An 18,636-nucleotide genomic window follows, 5' to 3' on the forward strand; every position below is an offset into this window, starting at 1 on the left:
GAGAAACGTCTGTGTTAGAGGTCGGGGTTCTGCTTACACTTGGCGGCAGGTAGTGCTTGGAAGCTTCTAGTTACGCAGGTGTGTTCAGTGTGTGCAACTTCATGGAGCTGTATGCTCATCATTCTCGACAGACGAGAGACTCCAGAAGTTTAAAAATAAAGGAAAAGTGTCTGGTACCGCCTGTCTTTCCTTTCTCCCTTCTTCACGGGGGTGGGTCTTGTTTTGGGTCTCCCACCCTGGTGGCTGTGAAGCTGAGCCGGTCTCTAGCTCTGGTTCTGCTCTGACCAGTTGTGTTTCTCCCGGCAGGTTACTTTACCTCCCGACCTGTTTTTCTGTCAGCAACAGGTGGAGGCTGGACCCAATCCAAGGTCAGCTCATCCTTGCATGAGACTTCATTACTTTGAAGTCCGAGATACGAGGGCCTTGAGCTGCCGCCGGTGGTGTTTTTGAGGTCGGCTTGTTTCCTTCTGTGAGTATTTTTAATAAGCAATGTTCTCATAGCAACTCTCCATTCCCTGAAACACGCCACATGAGTACCAAGTAGGTGCTAGGAAGGGCCACACGAATCAAATGTTTTCCATATAACCAACTCTTCCCTCAAACTGGTCAAAACATGAGTTGCCTGCGAAGAACTGACCTATTACTAACTGACTTCACTAAATAACAGGCATCACAATGGGTGATGCTGGGATGTTAGTTTCACCACCCAAGCATCCTTACTCAGTGCTCCCAGCAGGTAACGAACAGGTGTGCTCCCTCAATGTGAGTGCATTTTCTTAAAAGGAGGGTGTGTGTGTGTTTGTGTATGTGCATGTAGGCAGCTTGAGACAATATTCCCCACAGACCTTGCCGATGAAGGGGCCGAGAAAACCTCTAGTGCCCTTGATTTCCCGTGTCTGCTCCAGAACCTGTTCTCCTAAAACTTCTCTTTCGAGGGCCGAGTGTCTCCCATGGACCATGTACAGTGTTAGTGCTCCGGAGATACAGACATGAGTAAAACACTGGCCTCAGCTTCAAGTGCTTACAGCCCGGGGAAGGCGTCAGGTACATCCCCAAAGACGCCCACACAAACCAAGGACTGAGTCTCAGAAGCCCAGGAAGACACCCACAGTCAGAAAGGTCAGGAAAGGTTTCGTGAGCAAATGGCTTTGGAGAGATGAGTAATGTTTTTCCCAGGTGGAGCTGGGCCTGGGTAGGGTGGGATTTCCAGAGGAAGACCCTATCGCAACCATGAGTGCAGGGAAAGGCATTGGCTCCTGAGAGTGAGTGAGCCCTTTAGAGTGGGGAGGGTGAAGAATTAGCAGAAAGGGGGCCTGGAAGGGTGGACGGGCACCGGCAATGCCAAGCAGAGGATACCATTGAATTTGGCGGGCTGTGGACAAGCCACTGGAGGGGTCTGCACTGGATCCCCTGCTGGGGACGTGTGTAAGCACCGCCCTTGGTTGCAGGGGGCAGCCAGTTCCTTCTGGGATCCCACCTCAATGCACTTCAACACATCAGATATGGAAAAGGTACCCTGCATGAGGCTCTCTACAGGTGGAAGTAACAGCAAACTCAGACTGCGTCTTTAAGAGCCCTGCAGTTTGGGGACAAGGAAAGAGAAGCCAAGCAGGGGTGGGGGGTGGAGGGCAGGTTAGACAAGGATACCTAGAACCACAAGTCATCACATGAGTTGTGAAAGAAGCATCATGGGAGTCTTGGCAAAGTGCTCGGGTCTTCCTAATGGGGGCTCCCCCTGACCTTCCAGTCTCCTTGTCTAGACTAGACTGTAAGCTTTTTTGGCCAGGCCTTGCTTGTCTTGGCATGGCCTGGACTAGCTCAGTGTCTGGCACGTGGCAGACAGTCATTGAAGGAAGGAAGGCAGGAAGGGAGAGACAAGTCCTCTCCTGTCATCTGTCATCTGCCAAGGGTGTCTGTCTTTAAGTCCACCTAGCATGGCCTACCTTTGGTCCATACTGGCCCTTTCTCCTCTCACCCCTGTTTTGCTCACCTCCGTCCTCCCTCCCTGGTGGCGCCCACCCACACCGTCTTCCCAGACCCGATTCTTTCATTGATCGCAGAGTCTGTGCTGCACAATTTAAGCCCCTGTATTCCTTGCAGCTGTTTCCTGCGTGCTATCGTGTAAACTCTTTGAAGGCTGAGTCCCCTTCTTAAATGATTGCATCCTCTAGACTACAGAGACTGCTGATTGACTGGGAAATAGGGCCTGTCAGGAGGAGGGGGCAGAAGCTGACATCCTGGAGTGCCAGGCGTTGGGCTGTGCTGTGCATACACTCACACAGAGATGGACACTATGGCCTAGTGAGGGGAAAACTCACTGGGCGGCAGAGCAGGCCCTAAACTCACTGCTGAGGACAGAAGAGGGGGGAGTGTGTCTGTCTGCAGCGTGCGGGGTGGCTGGAAGGATTTGACTGATGGGAAATTTTGGAGGGGACTGCCTAGAGGAGCCACGGACCCTCCTCTCTGAATGTCCTTAGAGGGGATCATTAGCGAGCTCAGGGTCCAGGACACACTGACTTCTCCCCAGCCTCGCTGTCTCAGTTTGAGTGACAGCAAGCAAGGAGCGGTCTTTGGGATAAAGTGTCTTGGAGGAACTGTTGCTTTGCCCTTTTGCTTTATGATCTGAACGTCGAGCAACTGAGGTTCAGGAACATTAGCTGACCGCAGGCAGACCGATGTTCCTGTGTAGAGAAGGAAGGAAGACTCTCGTCACCATCAAGCTCATTTTCCCAAGGGATTATGTATTCTGTGGTCAGAAAATGCCTCTCAGACCTGCTCCTTTCAAGACAAGCCTGATCTAACTTCTCCTGCACTTGACTGAGTACTCTTCTCACGGTAATTGTTTTCTGCAGAGGGGCTGCCTGCCCACCAGATTGTTCGGGGCTGGTGTCAAGCCCAGTCACTTCTGCAGGATCTCCGGAGAGTGAGTGCTCACATTCCCTAATCTAGTCCTTCCACCAACCCTGTGAAGGAGGCTCCATGATTAACTCCCATTCTCCAGATGAGGAACTGATTCTCTGAGAGGGTAAGTGGCACCCCCAAAATCATGCATCCTGTAAGGAAGAGTATTTTTTCTTGACACTCTGCTGCCTAAATGAACTATGTAGGCTGAATAAGGCATCAACTTGGTCTGTCCTGTCACTCATCTATCTGATCCCACGGAGCAACGTGCATTATGAAATTTCAGGGGCAGGTACATGAAGTCCAAGCTTCGCATAGAGTGAACAAATGCGCGGATGCATTGTACAGTGGATGCTCTGTATGGAGTCATTGGAAAGGAAACAACTTAAGGGCAATCAATCTTTCAGACCACTCACCGGGAGTCTACTCAGTGTGTCTGGCATTGGAGACCCGAGACAGCCTTGCCCTCATGGGGCTTACTGTCTATTGCAAGAGACGCGTTAAACAACTAATATTACAGTAAAGTAATCACAATTTCGTTACATGCAACTAAATGTAGCAGAGAGCTATGCTCTGGTAGGAGGGAAGAGCGACTAGGGCTCACTGGGGGAAGGTCAGCTTTTTTTTGGGCAAGGGGATACATTGAGATAGGCAGAAGCAGAAGTCGAGGCAAATTAAAAATGCAAAAGGAGGAGGGAATTGCTTTTCACAAATAGAACTCGACCAGAGGGCCCCGAACTCCCCAGTACCACTGCTGCTTAGGGAATCCAGGAAAGAGAAAGCTAGAGAAGGGAGAGGTCAGTTTCTGCGGGCAGGGCGGGCGGTAGGGAGGAGGAGAGACTACAGCTGGTGCGGAGGGAGTTAAGTGGCACCGTCCCGGGACCGAAAGGGTTAATCGGGGGCGGGCCGCAGTGCAGCTGATAGGCCCGCCCACCGGAGGGATGAGGTGTGGCCTCAGAGAGTGAGCCCTCGGATTGGCCGCGGGGCAGGCGTTACGCTAGGACGGTACCAACAGTCCGGAGCCGCGGAGGCGGGGGTGGGTGTGGGCCTGCCGGCTGAGGCGCGGGGAGAGGTGGCCAGGGAATGGCCGGGCCGGGGGTAGGCGGGAGCCGCCGTGGCGGTGGCTGCGACGGCTGGGGGCGCTGAGCGCGGCGTGGGGCGGCCCCTCCGCGGAGGCGGTGGGGGTGGCCGGGCCGCACCGCACGGCCCGGCGGCTATGGAGCGAGCCTAGGGCCCCGCAGGTGAGCGTGAGCGGCGTGGGGGCGGCGGAGGTTGCGCGACCCCCGCCTCCACCGCAGCGGGCGGGAAAGTGCGGGCGCCTCTCAGTGTGTGCGGAGGGTCGGGGCCGCCTGGGGACGAGATGCCTCCCCGAGGGGCCGGGCACTGGTGCCCTGAGCTGTCCGCGGGCAGGTCCCCGAGGGAGAGCTGTTCGGGCCGCGCGCCCCAGCGGCTCGGAGGCGGGCTCCTGCGGGTGGTCGCGGCTGAAGGGATGTGGCGTGTCCTTGGCTCCCCTGAGGCACGGGCCTTACCTGGGGACACCTCGGCTGCTCAGGGCCGCCTTAGTGACCAGACCTGGCGCCTGGACGGGGTCCCGTGAGGCAGCTGGCACTGCTGCCGCCCTTGTGTCTTGCCGGTGCCGGTTGCGGCGGCCGGGAAGGATAGCGTGCCCCGCGGGCCCATCTGGTGGCCCGGAAGCACGCGTGACCTGCAGGCCCCTAGCGAGGGGCAGGGTAACCGTGACCCCTGTGTGCAGGGATCGGTGGTCTCCTCGGGGTCTGCACCCCGTGCTCGCCATCGGGGCGCGACTTGAGGAAATGATACTGTAGTCCAGAGTGGGTTGCGCTTGAGAGTTCATTTCCGGGTGTGCTGGCCCAGCGATTAAGAAAGAAGCTAAACGTTGCCATTAATGATGAATGCAAGCAGTTGTCCAGCTGCGTCCTTGACTTGGAGCTGATGAGTTTCATTCTAATCGGGCTTCTGGTACCTGCGAGTCTCTTGGGAGGAAGAGAAGGGTAGAAGGAAGTTGGAGGGAAAGCAGAGGGGACAGGGCATGATTGGTCGTTTCGGAATTCTGAGTCCTTCAGTTGACCACGTTATCATTGGGATGGCTGAGTTTATAATTTGGGAAACTGAGAGCTGATTGATACTCTGACTTGAGTGTAGGGCCGGGTATCAGTATCATCTCCACCCAGCCAGTTTCTCTCCCGCGGTTTGATTTCTCACCTTGAAAAGAAAGTAGGAATTGTGGGATCTTTTAGCTTTTAACTTGTAGGACTTTATAAATGTGTAATCTGGTCGTTAAGGTCGCTGTTTACTAATTATTCCTACCCTTGTGTTGTAAATTCATGCATTTCATTGGAGTTGATACATTTTAATTGGGCTCAAGAACTCAGTGTGCTTGTGTAGTACAAAGAGCCCTTGAGTTTATGCAGGACCTTTGAGCTAAGCCTTAGAGCACTTCTCATGCAGGGTGGGGCCAAAGCAGGTTTATGGTAATTAATAAGTAAGACGAGAAGACTGTTTTCCATACTCCCAACTGTAGATCTACTTTTGCCCCACCCTGTATCTTGTTATTTATCTTCAAGACGTGTCTTTCAGAAACCGAGGTACAGGTGTAAAGATGCCAGATTGCTTGCCCAGACTCAGAGCCAGTCTAAAGTAGATTTAAAATTAAAGGAATGTTTTGTTTTAAATTAATACGTTTTCTAAAGTTTGTCAAGGTGTTGGGCTTTGGCCCCAGAGCCATACAGTGGACTCAGTCCACAGGCGGCCGTTCCACGTTTGAGAGTGCTTATCAGAAAATCAAAACGCCCAAGAAGTAATTCAGACTCTCAGCCTTGCAGTGCAGTGCAGCGACAGGAATAGATGGAGGTGAAAGACAGGGAGAGATCTGGGAACTCGGAGCCTTCCTCCAGTGCGGCTGGGGGAAGTAAGGCGCCCGCACGCAAGTTCAGCGTTTCCTGTGTCTGTCGTCTAATCCTTAATGTCATAGAATTATTTTATGAGGAGTTGATAACTCCTTAACTTTTCGTCTGTTCTCTTGATTTCCATTTGTAGACTCCAGCCCTTTCACACAGCCTTAAAGCATCTGCTTTTTATCTTTTCTGAACTTTGAATTTCTAAGTTAAATTTTCTTTAACTCGCAGGGCTGCCTTCAGGTTCCCACACTTTGCGTGACCCTCATTTCAGTGGTAAACCCTGAACCCAGAGGCTTCAGCTCTTGAACAGATAAACCTTTTAGAGTGTGAGGGAAATGTGGATTTGTTGTTCCACTTATTTATGCAATCATTGGTTCTTACATGTGCCCTGACGGGGAATCAAACCCACAACCTTGACCATGGGGACCACGCTCTAACCAACTGAGCCACCTGGCCAGGGCCTTGAATTGGTAACTCTTCAAAGTAGTGACCACAGCGGTTGTCTCTTGGTCATTGCTGCAATCACACAGAGAATCAGGAGGCTACTTTGTTTTCTGTGGCCACAGTGGCAGATAATACAAAGGAGACAGTCTTGTGCAGCTGGTGTGGGTCACGCTGGGACCAAGTGCCCTGTGGTTTTGTAGAGGGGACGAGAAGCACAGTTGCAGGGAGACGGTACCGTTTGTTGTAATGGTGTTGATAATGGGGGTACCCTTCTCTCTGTACCTGCCAGCACACAGCCCGAAGGAGATGTGCAGGCGGTATCTGACAGTTGAAGGCATGAATGGAAAACATATGAAGGAAGGGGAAGTACTCTACTGCATATACTGAATTGCCTTATTCCTCTTTTGTGTAAGAAAAGATGCCAAGAAAATGTGTTTCAGATTCCCGTTGAAAATATGCTGCCAAGGTGGGCACCTGTAAAGGGTGTTACTTGCTGGAGCTGCCTTGAGTTAGATTGCAGGGGTGCCTGCCGATCTAGCCACCTGCAGCAGGGGCGTGGCCTGGGGTGCTCTGGTCAGGTGTGGCTGCTCTGGTCAGGTGCGGCTTCAGGGACTTGACCGCAGCCTTCTCTGCCTAGGCTAACTTAGCAGTTGGATGGGCAGTCTTCTTGCATTAATAGAAGAACTATAGCTCTTGGTAATGGCCACACAAGTAACATTGACCTTGACTGTCCATCTTCTTGTCCCTAATATTAGGGGTGGGAGTGGAGAGTTATTTCTCCCTGACGTGCTTCTCCAGCAGCTCCTCATTCCACATGATCTCTCTCTTTGCCTTCCTTGAACTGCCTCTGTAACCCCCAAGGACTAAGGAATTCGTTAGCACGGACCTGGGGTATGGAACAGAAGACCTTACTTTGCAACTGAAACTAGCCTCTGAGCAACACAATGTCAGCGTGACTGGTGGGGCCATATCTAGGAGAGACTGGTGCAAAGCTCTAACGTAATTTCATCTTTCTTACCCAAAAGCAAGAGAGGAAGGGCCTGTCTCTGGGCACGATGAGCCTCGGCAGGGGTGCAGCTGTCATCCCAGTATAAGAAGCGGAAGCTGACGTCAAAAAGGGTTACTAAGCTTTCGTGTGTGTTTGGGGTCTGTACTTTCTGGTGAGGTAAACAGCCTGTTCAGTTGGGTGTGTTATATAACGGGGTCAAGGACTGTGACATGATGAATGTGTGACAGAAGTAAGTACAGGCGAGGCAGCGAAGTCTGTCATTCCATGCTCTCAAATGCTGGCTTTCTGCGTCATGTATGTATAGGGGAGTGTTTCATGTTGTCTACAATTGTTAGGGAATAAGGTATTATGTGCAGAAATTCTTATTTTAACAATGCTTTTTGTGGAAAACATTTTACAGTGTATGATATGCTTTGTTTGCTTTTTAGACAGTGTGGTTTAACCTTTGTTCTGTTGACTCAAGGTCATTACCAGCATCCGTTACCAACAGTAATGGAGTGGGGCTTTGAGGCAATTGAAATATGTAAGTTGTTTGCCCCATCTGCTTATTGAGATCTGGAGTCTGCTCTTTATAGTCCATCTGCCTCTTCTTTCCGAGGTGGGACAGCTGTGCTTTTGCTGTCGTTAGCGTCCCTGCTGCCTTCTTTCTAACTTGCAGCTTCTGATCCTCTGCGGAGTGGCAAGGCAGAGAACCCTGCTTCCTGGAATTGAACGTAAAACAGCTAAGCAGGCTTAGTGAGGTCTGCAGCCTCCTCTCTGTTCATGGGTGAACTTTGTAACCACTGTCTTGGCTGCCCAAAGACCTTTTGCTTGTTTCTTGTTTCTTCTCTGTGGCTTAGATAGTGAACTTGCTCTTTGTGCTGGTGCATCTATGTTCCTGTAGTCCTCTCTGTAGGAAAAAAGAAAAGGATGTGAAGAATGGGTGTTGGTTCTTGCTTCAGAAAGCATTGCCGGTACTGCTTGAAACTCTGGGTCCAGCCTTGTCTGTGCCACTCCCGGGCAGTGACTTGGGCCGTCCCCAGTCTTCTGTGAGCACTTCCGGGTCATCGTGACTGCCAGTCCCAGCCGGTGCCAGGGGCCAGGCTGATAACGGCATTGTCTTGAGAGCTGGAAGCAGGGTATACAGGAGGCAGCAATTTAAAGTCAAATGTATAACGTTTGTATACATAACTGCTATTTCTGCATTTTTTTACTAGACGATATGTCTAGATTCATTTCAGGGCTTAGTTTCCCTACCTCTGTAAAAAGTAGCCATGTGGGCACCAGAGAGCTGAAGAAATTCTTGTAACCCCGAAGGTCTCCCCCCTTGATCTTCACTCCTGTTATTCCGCAAGCATTTTTTGGGAACCTCTCGTGTCCCCCTGCACTGTGCTAGCTTACCTGGAAGTACAAAGGGAGCAAATGTCCCCTGTCCTGAAGGAACTCACGATAGTGGAGGAGACAGCCATACCCCAAAAGGGTGTGTGTGAGTGTGTTTATGTGTGTGTGTGTGTACACGGGATCGTGCGGGAGCCACTCAGCCGACAGCACAGGCTGGAGGCTTTTTCTCCGCTGACTGGTGGCCCATCAGCTTAATCCCCCGGAACACGAGGTTGAACCACAGGAGATGTGATTATCGCATGCAGTGTATATACCTTTGCAAGAACTACAGTGAACTGAACAGTAACGATGGAAAACAGGAAAATCTGAGGGAAGAGGTTATGTTACTTGAAATTCGATATTTTGCATTTGTAGGGAGTGCAGTCTTCAGCATGGCCTTGGATGGCTGTACACGGACAGCAGAACAGTGACATGCTTGGAACCTGCGAAGGGTCATCATTCCTGGCCCGTCCAAAACGGAATGCACGTGCCCAGGCGCTGCCAGCGCTTCTAGATCTGGGAGCCTGCCTGTGTTACTTTTGGAGAACAGCTTACTAGCAGTATGAGCTAAAGACTTTCATTTTCTTTCCACTTTTCAGGCAAGAGGGTTAGAGGATGTTCTAAATCAAGGGCACCTTTAAACGGGACAGGTTGCAGGAAATGAAATTTTTTCAGAGGGAACAAACACTTGCTTATTTCACTTTAATTCTCACACTCAGGAAGAAAGGCTACCTTAATTCTTCATCGGTGCCTGGTGATCATTTTACGTTGGTTTCCCTCACAAGGGACTTTTGGGGGATTTCACGAAAGGGATTCTGAGTTTACAGATACAAATAAATGTGTATGTGCAAATGGAAATGGAGGAGATTCTAATATTCAGCCCAATTTGGACGATACGAGAATTAGATGTTCTACACCTGTAACTTGAAGTGACCATTAAGGCACAGGTGGGGGCCGAATCGGCCTCCACCTTATTTTATGCGGCCCTGCACCTGTTTCTACCCACTGGCACGAGCTCCTTGCCCCCCGTTAAGAAGTAGTTACATTTATACAGTCCTGAAATTACATTCGGCCCTTTGAAGGCAACCTGCAAAGCTGATGTGACCCCTGGCGAAAATGAGTTTGACACCCTTGTGTTAAGGCTTAAGAGCTTGAGGATATGGCAAGTTCTCATCTTTAAAACACACAGCTAAATTTCCAAACTGAAAAACGTTGTGAAAGGCATTCTTGCAACATTTTTTGTGAAATAGCGTTAAGTTCCTGCTCTCCGTCTGTTTCACGTAGATCGAATGTAGTAGAATGGAACTTTGCAGAGGACGGACGGACAATGGTGGGTCAGAGGAGTGAGGCGCCCCCCAGCCTGCGCCTCCAGTGGTGCTCGCTCTGAAGGCCTCCCCGAGTGCAGGCTTCGCTGCTGCTCAGTGCGGGGAAGGGTTCAGTTCCCAGTGCTGCCACAAGTGTGGGCAGCCCCGGACTCTGGAACCTGGACGACCATGGAACCAGGGAAAGAATGACAAGAATTTGTCTTTCTTTTCCGCTCAGGAAGTTTTCATTGCTGGGTTTTTGATGTGAGAACGAGTAGCGGGCAATCACTCCTCATTGTCCAGGTGCCACCGATTTTGGCACGGTGCATGTGGTAACGCCGTTCATTTGTAACAACTCTGTGAGTTAGCGAATAGTGTTCTGACTTTGTTTCTTACACGAGGAAAGTGGGGGGCAGCATGGTTAGCAGTGAAATCACGTGCACAAGTCCCCGGGGCGGGGCGCGGTGCAGCAGGTGCCCAGAGCCCACGCACGTGCCCTCACCCTCTGCGCAGGCCGGCTTGTGTTCAGAGCAAGAAGGTGAATTAAGAAGCTGTTTCTTAAGTGGAAAATTAGCAGGGATAGGAAACCTCTGTGCAGATACTGATTAACGTTGGCATTTGGTTTAAGCTGTTTCTGTGAAGGGCCCCCACCCGAAGGTGAAAAGGCACGTAGCGTGCGGCTGTGGCGGGCAGCTGGTGGCAGTGCAGGCGGGCTGGTCTCCCGGAGCTGCTGGGAAGCAGACGCTCGGTGCCATTGGGTAGAGGAGGCTCGGATGTGCACAGGAGCACCCGTTGCTAGGTGGGAGGGTTTCTGAGTGCTTTTGATTTTGCTAATAATTGCTACTAATGATCAGGAGAGGCCGCTTTATTCCTGGGGGACTGTTAGCGATATAACGGCATGATGCTCTCATGTCACTGCCAATCAAAAACAAAAGGTCAGAATACGGGACCTGTTAGACCAGGGTGAACGTGAGTGTGCTTCTCGTTTTCTGTTATTAAAGGGTTGTGCCTTTTGCTTTTATTTATGTGTTGGTCGAAGTATAGAGGTCAGGCTGGACAAGCCGGGCTTGTGTCGCTGTGTGAGTTTGCGCATGGGGCTGGCCTGAACTGCTCTGAGCATGTAAATGGACTCAGTGATCCAGCAGAGACTCTATTTTTTTCTTGTTACCTCCAAGAGTCCTTAATTATGTATTTTCCCAAACATCGTCAATGGAGACAAAAGAAATAGAAGTGGCATATGACCTTCATAATGAGTTTGTTACTCTGTAAGTCATTAATAATCATGTGCAAATATGACCTGACACTGTATTAATTCAATCTTTATTTATATTTAACAGGGAACTTAATGTTTCCCCTCTCCGTGAGAGAATTGTTTTTTGTCACATAACCCGTTTCCCATGTCTTCTCCCCCAAAATTGTTAAGGTCCCCAAAACAATTGATATGGACAGAATAGATGTGAGAATGTTGGAATTTACAAACTACTTTAAAATTTAGTGGCTTAAAGCAATGATTTGTTATTTCCCATAATGATGTAGGTCAGCTGAGCTCAGTGGCTTGGATTTTCTGCCCGCACGGTATAGGCTGGGGTCACGTGTGTGGCTGAATTCAGTTCGCACCCTAACTGGAACCGCCGTGCCCTTGATGGCTCTACTTCCGTGTCTGGCGTCTCAGCGGGGGTGGCCAGAGGAGCTGGGGGCTGGCCAGGCGTCTCTGCCCAGATAGGCCCCTCATCCTTCCGCGGTTTAGCAAGCTGCTCTGTTTAGCCGTTAGGTCCCAAGTGGAAGCTGCCAGGTCCCTCAAGGCCGAAGCCCAGAACTGACACGGTTACTTCTGTTGGTTACAGAAGCCAATAGAAGTTGGCTTCTGCACATTACAAAGCCAGCTCAGATTCAGAGGGAAGGAAGAGAGGTTCCCCCATCTGAGAGGAGGAGTTGTTTGTTGGTGTCTGTCATTGTAGACACCCAAAATCTTTTCATTAAATTCAGGTCTTACCTCGTAATGCTCACCAAGCCTTCAGAAGTTTGCTGGAACCAGTAATTACTGAAGAGGTTTGTAAAACGGGCCTGGTAATTTCTTCTCAGCATCCAGGGCAGGGAGCTTATGTGAGTAAAGATGATCGTATACTAGTTTTATAATAAATTGCACCCCCTTTGCCACAAATTGCTTTTGTTAGTCACACCCTCGGTGAAATGTTCATGCTTAACTTTTTCCTTGTGGTACTTGACACTCACAGGCATGCGATGTTCCGAGTATGGTGAGGGCTTGATTGAGCCACTGAGTTAAAAACAGAAAAGGTTTATTACAAGCTTTCACTTGTAGTTGCTCTGAGCAAAGGTTAGGATTTCCTCTCTCTGACCTTAGGGAAGCCGTGTGAGGTGGTCACCTGACCAGAGGGAGGTTCAAGCGGCACTGCTGGGAACCTCTGTGGCAGCTCGTGGGACCTGCAGGTGGGCGGTGAGTGCTGGCCCATTGTCCTCGTGTTCCTCAGCAGCCGCACGCATCAGATTTATCCCACGGTGCCTTACAGACCTCTGCACAGATGCGTGTTTCTGTACACGTTTCTCCGGACATCAGCCAGGTCCTTGAACAGAGGACTTCACACTAGAACCTCACTCTTTTCTGTGTATCTGTTGCTCTTCTCCCAGACACCTTGATAGTCCCAAACTTGTCATGTGTAGGATGGGGTGTGTGTGTGTGTGTGTGTGTGTGTGTGTGATGAAGGTAAACAGTCCCCACAACAAGCCTCATTTAGCTGGTGGAGCTGGGAGCGAAACCAGGGTCAGTAGAAAAATTCCTACTAGAGGAATTTTCCTAGAGGTCTACCTTCCAGAAAGCGAGTCTGGGAGTCTATGCCAACTTTTAGTGTGAAGACTGCCATTTCAATTGCCTCTTTTTAAAAATCTTTTAATCTTTTTAATGTGTTTATTGGTTTGCGAGAGACAAACATCCCTGCATGTGAGAGGGGAATACTGACCGGCTGCCTCCTATACCCACCATGACTGGGGATTGAACCCGCAACCCAGGCATGTGTCCTAACAGGGAGTAGAACCCCCAGCTGTCTGGTGCACGGGACCAGCTGAGCCACACTGGCACGGGCTTCGCCGCCTCTTTTACACTTAACATTTTTTGAGTTATGTTGTTACCTTGAGTCTGTTTGTATTTTGAGGTAAGCTCTGTTCCACATAACAGAAGCATTAAAGTGAGTGACCATAATTCAACTGGACAGTGCTGCACCCTTGGAGGCATTTATAAGAGGAGGCGAAGGCAGGCAGAGGCTCCCGGGAATGCAGGTGAAGTTGGCACAAATGATTTGGAATACACCCAGTGGTGCTGCTTTAAGTTCCTTAGTGCCTGATGTGCGGATCTTAGAAACCCAGTTTGCAGAGCATGTGGCCTGCTGCTGTCTCAAACAAGAAAGGGAGATAATACTCCTTGGAGAGACTGTCTTGGGGGCCCTCCCCTCCCCAGGATGCAGAAGTACAGCGTGCCGTCATTAGCGGGTGGAACGAATCCACATCGTACACTTTTTCTGGAGTAGGAGGAGTCTTGCAAACTCATACACCTCTGTAGAAATCCCACTGTAATCTCCATGTTGTTGATTTCTTAAATACCTTTGTGTCTTCTGAACCGTCAGTGTCAGTAATGCGGGTGGAGAAGCAGGTTGCCAGAGAAGGGAGGGTAGCTGATTAAGGAGAGCCAGCACTCATCCATACGAAATAGCGAGGGAGATTAGTGTAAGTCTTAAGGTGTTTGCAGAGCCTCATTGTAGCAGTTTGGTTGGCTCCTTACTATGTCGGGTGCTGGAGGGAATGTCAAGATGGCCAGGATTGCCGAGAAGCCACGGTTCTGAGAGGGAAAGTTGGAGCTATGCACAAGGAGACACTGGACGAGGCAGAATGTAGTTCAGCAGTGGTCTAAAGGAGGGAGAGGTCATAGTGTGAGGGGGAACCAAAAACGGCTTTGGAGATGGCCCTTGAGAGACAGACCAGGCTTTTAAACCAAGCAAGGTGGGAAGAAAGAGTAGGAGCAAGAGGAATTTTGAGGGAGTTCCTGTGTGAGGATTGACAAGGGCAAGGGCCAACCATGTGGGGAACTGGTGACCAGAGCATGTTCGTGGTCCATTTAGGTCGAAGCTGAGAAGACAGTGGTGCCCAGCCAAGTGGGTGGCCGGGGCCGTGTCGGGTGGGGCTTTGATTCTTTGCTAAGGAATGTATAATGGTCAGCAGTCAGACGTGGTGCATGATTGATTAGGAAGCTTCTTTTGCCGCACTGTCAGCCGGGATGGGAGAACCTGGTGGCCCAGAAGGCGGTTCTTTCAGTGGCCCAGGTGGAGGGGCAGGTGCTGAGTGGAGTTGGCGGACGGGGGTGGCGGTGAAGGGCAGTTGGAGAGAACAGTGCCAATGGTGCCTTTGTTCTCCCCGGATGTGGTGACTAATCACGGCACTGAAACTTGTTTAGCCTCCTCTTTAAACCTGCCCTCACTGCTAATCCACAGAGGTAAACAGTTCCAACAGTTGAAGTCCTCACAGTTCACTTGGTAAAAAGTTCTCTCTCAGTTGAGCAGATGAACTGTTTGGAGCCCTGAAGTGATGAATGGGTTCTGAAGCCTGTTCCAAAGGTTAATGAGATTTCAAACCTAAAATCACACACTCAGATTGCAGAGTTGGAGACTTTGTTTTGTCTGAATTTCGGAGCTGCTAGAACTTCCTGTAGTGGTGATTTTTAACAAGCCTCTGTATTTCCAACCTTTATTCTAAAAGTTTACATATGATAGGTTTATGGAGCATGAGGGAATTTCTCTTATTTACGTCAAACGAGCAGCATTCCTAGAAGTCTGTGGGTTAACCGCTCTTCAGTCCTGAGGGGTGTTTCAGAGGAAGTACAAGGCTGTTGGGCTGCCCCCTGCGGGCCAGAGCTGTCGTTGCGGCTGGAGGTGCGGAGGCAGCAACTGCTGGCACCACGAGGTGCCTTGTCGCTGCAGCCTGAGCTGTGTGTGTGTGTGTGGGTGTGGTTTAGGTTGCGATGGAACTAACACACGTCTCTGCAATCTGCTCTCCCAGCGTTGCTGTCATCAGTAATCACAGGGAGCTGTTTTACTGCATTTCACACCAGTCTCGATACCATCACAATTACATTTTGGATGCACTTGAATTGCCTTTGTTTCAGCTAATAGGGTTATGTAGTCACTGGGAAATGATGCTGCTGAAACAGAACAGGTGGCTGGAGGTAATTAGAACTTGAATTTGACTCTGACTCTCCACTTCCTGAAAACTGAAGTGAAAAGCGTGGTTGGGTAGGCACTGAGTGCATACTGCGTGTCAGCAGGCTCACCTCCGGGCGGCCCCCCGAACCCACCGCTGGCTCTAGCACTGTTTCTGGCTGTGTCTCGGCTCTCATTAGGGGGGCGGTCTCCAGTCCGGGGGGAGGTCTCAGGTGGACTCAGTTGCCCTCTCTCTTGTATGGCCTTTATTTGTTCAGTGTGTGGTGTGAGCCACTAAATGAGTTGGAGGAGAGTGGGGCAGCACCCTGGTGCCTTCTTGCCTTCGCTGTCTTAGCCCAGCGCTGTGTAAGCCCGTGGCTGGGCAAGCTCGTGCTGGTTTTAAATGGCCCTGCGTGTGAGTGGGAAGCGGCCTGTCAGCAGGCAGGTGACACCGAATTGTACGTCCTGGACATCCATACACGAATCTTGAGTTGGGACTGTTTTAGCTTGAGAGTTGACAGAGCGGGGTTGGCCCCACGCTCCGAGCAGCGCTTCCTGCTGTCTCCAGCATCCTGTCTGCCTGAGCGAGCGGTCCAGACTCACTCGTGTTGCCGTGGTGCCGGGTCTCACCAGCTCTCCAGTCACGTTCTGCCAACAGCCAGATAGTGCAGGGATGTGTTTTTCCTTTAGTCAGTTCACCCAGATTTGATTATCCATGTTTTGCAGGGATTTTAATTTAAAATTTAGTTAGCGGACAGCTGATTAAGTGGAGATACATGTCTGGGTGTTGTATGTGAATACGTGATCAGCGGATACGACACGTGTCATGTGGCAGGTATGATTGTGGGAAACCTGGGATCAGAGGAGGAGTCACTGGTCTCCTCTGTACTCCTCTTGGCTGTTGTAGGAGTTTCTGTCTACAGAGTGTCGTAAAACTTATCTTGGGAGAAGATAAGAGCTGTAAAGTTACCAAATACTGGTGGTGTTGGATGTTCTAAAGTCCTTTATGGATTTTGAAAGATAAAAAGGAAAGTTAGGAAGTTGTGTATATCTGAAGGTTTCACTTTCGTTGTGCTTTTTCCTCCTTGTTTTGGTCCTTAGAAATTTGTAGCCGTCCACGTGGCTCCTAGGTGACTCTGCGTCCCATTAAAACAGGAGCCCTTGCTTTTAAGTTTTCATTGTACCTGGTTCTACCCATGAAGTCCTTCCCAGGACTAGTTCATTTTAGATTATTAGGGCTTCTCGAGCATAGGACCAGCAAGGCTAAAAGGGTGAACAGTGTATTTCAGGCTTGCAAAAGCTTCAGCAGGGAAGAACAGAATCTCCGATTGAATTTTTCTTTGCACTTGGGCTTGCAGGAATTGTGGGAGTCACGTGAGTGAAGAAATGCACCAGTGTGTCTAGTCATGGGATCTCCTTGCTGACCACCACCACCACCTGCTCTCCGACACGCGAGAGAGAGTGGGGCGGGCGGAGGACAAGAGGCCAACATGAAGCTGAAGCAGCGGGTTGTGCTGTTAGCAATCCTCCTCGTCATCTTTATCTTCACCAAAGTTTTCCTGATTGACAACTTGGACTCGTCAGCTGCCAACCGGGAGGACCAGAAGGCTTTCCACCGGATGATGGCTGGCCTGCGGGTGGAGCTGGCGCCCAAGCTGGAGCACACCTTGCAGTCTCCCTGGGAGATCGCGGCCCAGTGGGTGGTTCCCCGGGAAGTGTACCCCGAAGAGACACCAGAGCTGGGGGCGATCATGCATGCCATGGCCACCAAGAAAGTCGTAAAAGCTGATGTGGGTTATAAAGGGACACAGTTGAAAGCCTTACTGATACTTGAAGGAGGACAGAAAGTGGTCTTCAAACCTAAGCGGTAAGTCTTCGTCCCGGAAGGTCATGGTGCTGGAGGGTTGGTGACAGGGTTTATAGAAGGGCTTCGTTGCTTCTCTCGGTTCTCTCCTCAGTACTGGGAGGGTAGGCCCCGAGGTCTCCGCAGTCTGTTCTGGCTCGTGATGTTCCCTGAGCCTTTGAGTGGGGGAGGTTATAGGAACGTGATTTGATTTCATATGAGGCTGAACTCTTTACAGTTAGAGCTGTCCTTCTAACTTTATCAAAAGCCTACTGTGTGCCAGATATTGGAGACACAAAATGAGTCAGGAAGGAACTGTCACCAACAGTGTGCAGTGAAAGACGAGATCACCCGGTGCTTTGGAGGAGGGGTGGCCCGGAGTGGGTGCGGGTTCAGGATCAGGGGCCGAAATCCCTTTTGTCCGGGAAGCTGTGATGCTTTCACCCAGGATTTTCCCCCCCAATGTAGGTGTTTTTGTTTTTATTTTAATTAGTAGATTTATTTTAAATTTTTTATTTCTTTATTTTTTTAGAGAGAGGGGAAGGGAAGGAGAAAGGGAAGCATCAGTGTGTGGTTGCCTCTTGTGGACCCGCTGTGGGGACCTGGCCTGCAACCGAGGCGTGTGCCCTGACTGGGGGTTGAACTGGCGACCCTTTGGCTTGCAGGCCTGCACTCAGTCCGCTGAGCTAGACCAGCCAGGGCTGATAGATTTATTTTTTTAAGCACTTTTAGGTTTACAGGAAAATCAAGGAGGACGCGTAGAGAGAGCTCCTATGTGTTCCCTCCCCCCCTCTGCACTTTCTCCTATTATTAACATCTTCCACTGTGTTGTACATTTGTTATAAATGATAAGCCATTATTATTTTATTGACTGACACCCATAGTTTACATTAAGATTCACTTTGTGTTGTCTACTCTGTGTGTTTTGGTGAACATCTAATGACAAGTACCTACCATTACAGTTTCATGCAGAATGGCCTCCCTGCCCCAGACACCCCCTGTGTTCTACCTGTTCCTCCCTCCCTCCCTCCCTCCCGACTGCCCCCAGCAGCCCCCAGCAACCCCAGATCTGTGTACTGTCTCCATAGGTTTGCCTTTCCGAGAGCACATGTGGTCGGAATCCCACCTTTTCAGGTCGGCGCCTTTCGCTCAGCGACATGCATTTGAGGTTTCTGCTGGTCTTCCTGTGGCTTCACAGCTCATCTCTGTTGCTGGATACTGTCCCATTAAAGTCTGCATTACCACAGTTTGCTTATCCACTCACCCACTTAAGGGCATCTCGGTTGCTTCCAAGTTTCGGCAATTATGAATAAAGTTTCTGTAAACATTTATGTGCAGGCTTTTGTGTAGATGCTAGTGTTTAGCTCATTTGGTTAAATACCAAGGAGCACAGTTGCTGGGTCCTCCGGTGAGGATATGTTTAATTTGCAGGACCTGCCACAGAGGCTGCACCGTTCTGCATTCCCACCAGCAGTGAATGAGTTTCGGTTGCCCTATGTCATCCCCACCGGTGTTTGGCGGTGTCTGTGTTTTGGATTTTGGCCGTTCTCGTAGGTGTGCAGTGGAATCTCATTGTTCCTTTCACCTGCTATCGGCAGAGAACTGGGCCATTTTAGTTACCTGAGTCCAAAACTCAAGCCAGAGAGTGGACTATGTG

At 50.3% G+C, this 18,636-nt stretch overlaps 1 protein-coding gene across 2 annotated transcripts in view; it reads left to right on the forward strand.

Annotated features, from left to right (window-relative positions):
• Positions 1-3,896: 3,896 nt before the first annotated feature.
• The window catches only part of FAM20B (FAM20B glycosaminoglycan xylosylkinase), a 31,658-nt gene continuing 16,918 nt past the window's right edge, over positions 3,897-18,636 (forward strand). Inside the window, exons 1-2 of one of the 2 annotated variants that reach the window (XM_037145596.2) lie at positions 3,897-3,937; positions 16,495-17,003. In XM_037145596.2, the coding sequence (XP_037001491.2) occupies positions 16,627-17,003 (377 nt within the window). In that variant the 5' untranslated portion in view covers positions 3,897-3,937; positions 16,495-16,626. Of the gene's footprint in view, positions 3,938-3,963; positions 4,143-16,494; positions 17,004-18,636 lie in introns of those variants that run through there. The other variant, XM_037145595.2, reaches the window with a different exon arrangement.

The sequence above is a fragment of the Artibeus jamaicensis genome, unplaced genomic scaffold (assembly GCF_021234435.1).
Source record: "Artibeus jamaicensis isolate MK-2021 breed Jamaican fruit bat unplaced genomic scaffold, CSHL_Jam_final contig_327, whole genome shotgun sequence".
Classification (NCBI taxonomy): Eukaryota; Metazoa; Chordata; class Mammalia; order Chiroptera; family Phyllostomidae; genus Artibeus; species Artibeus jamaicensis.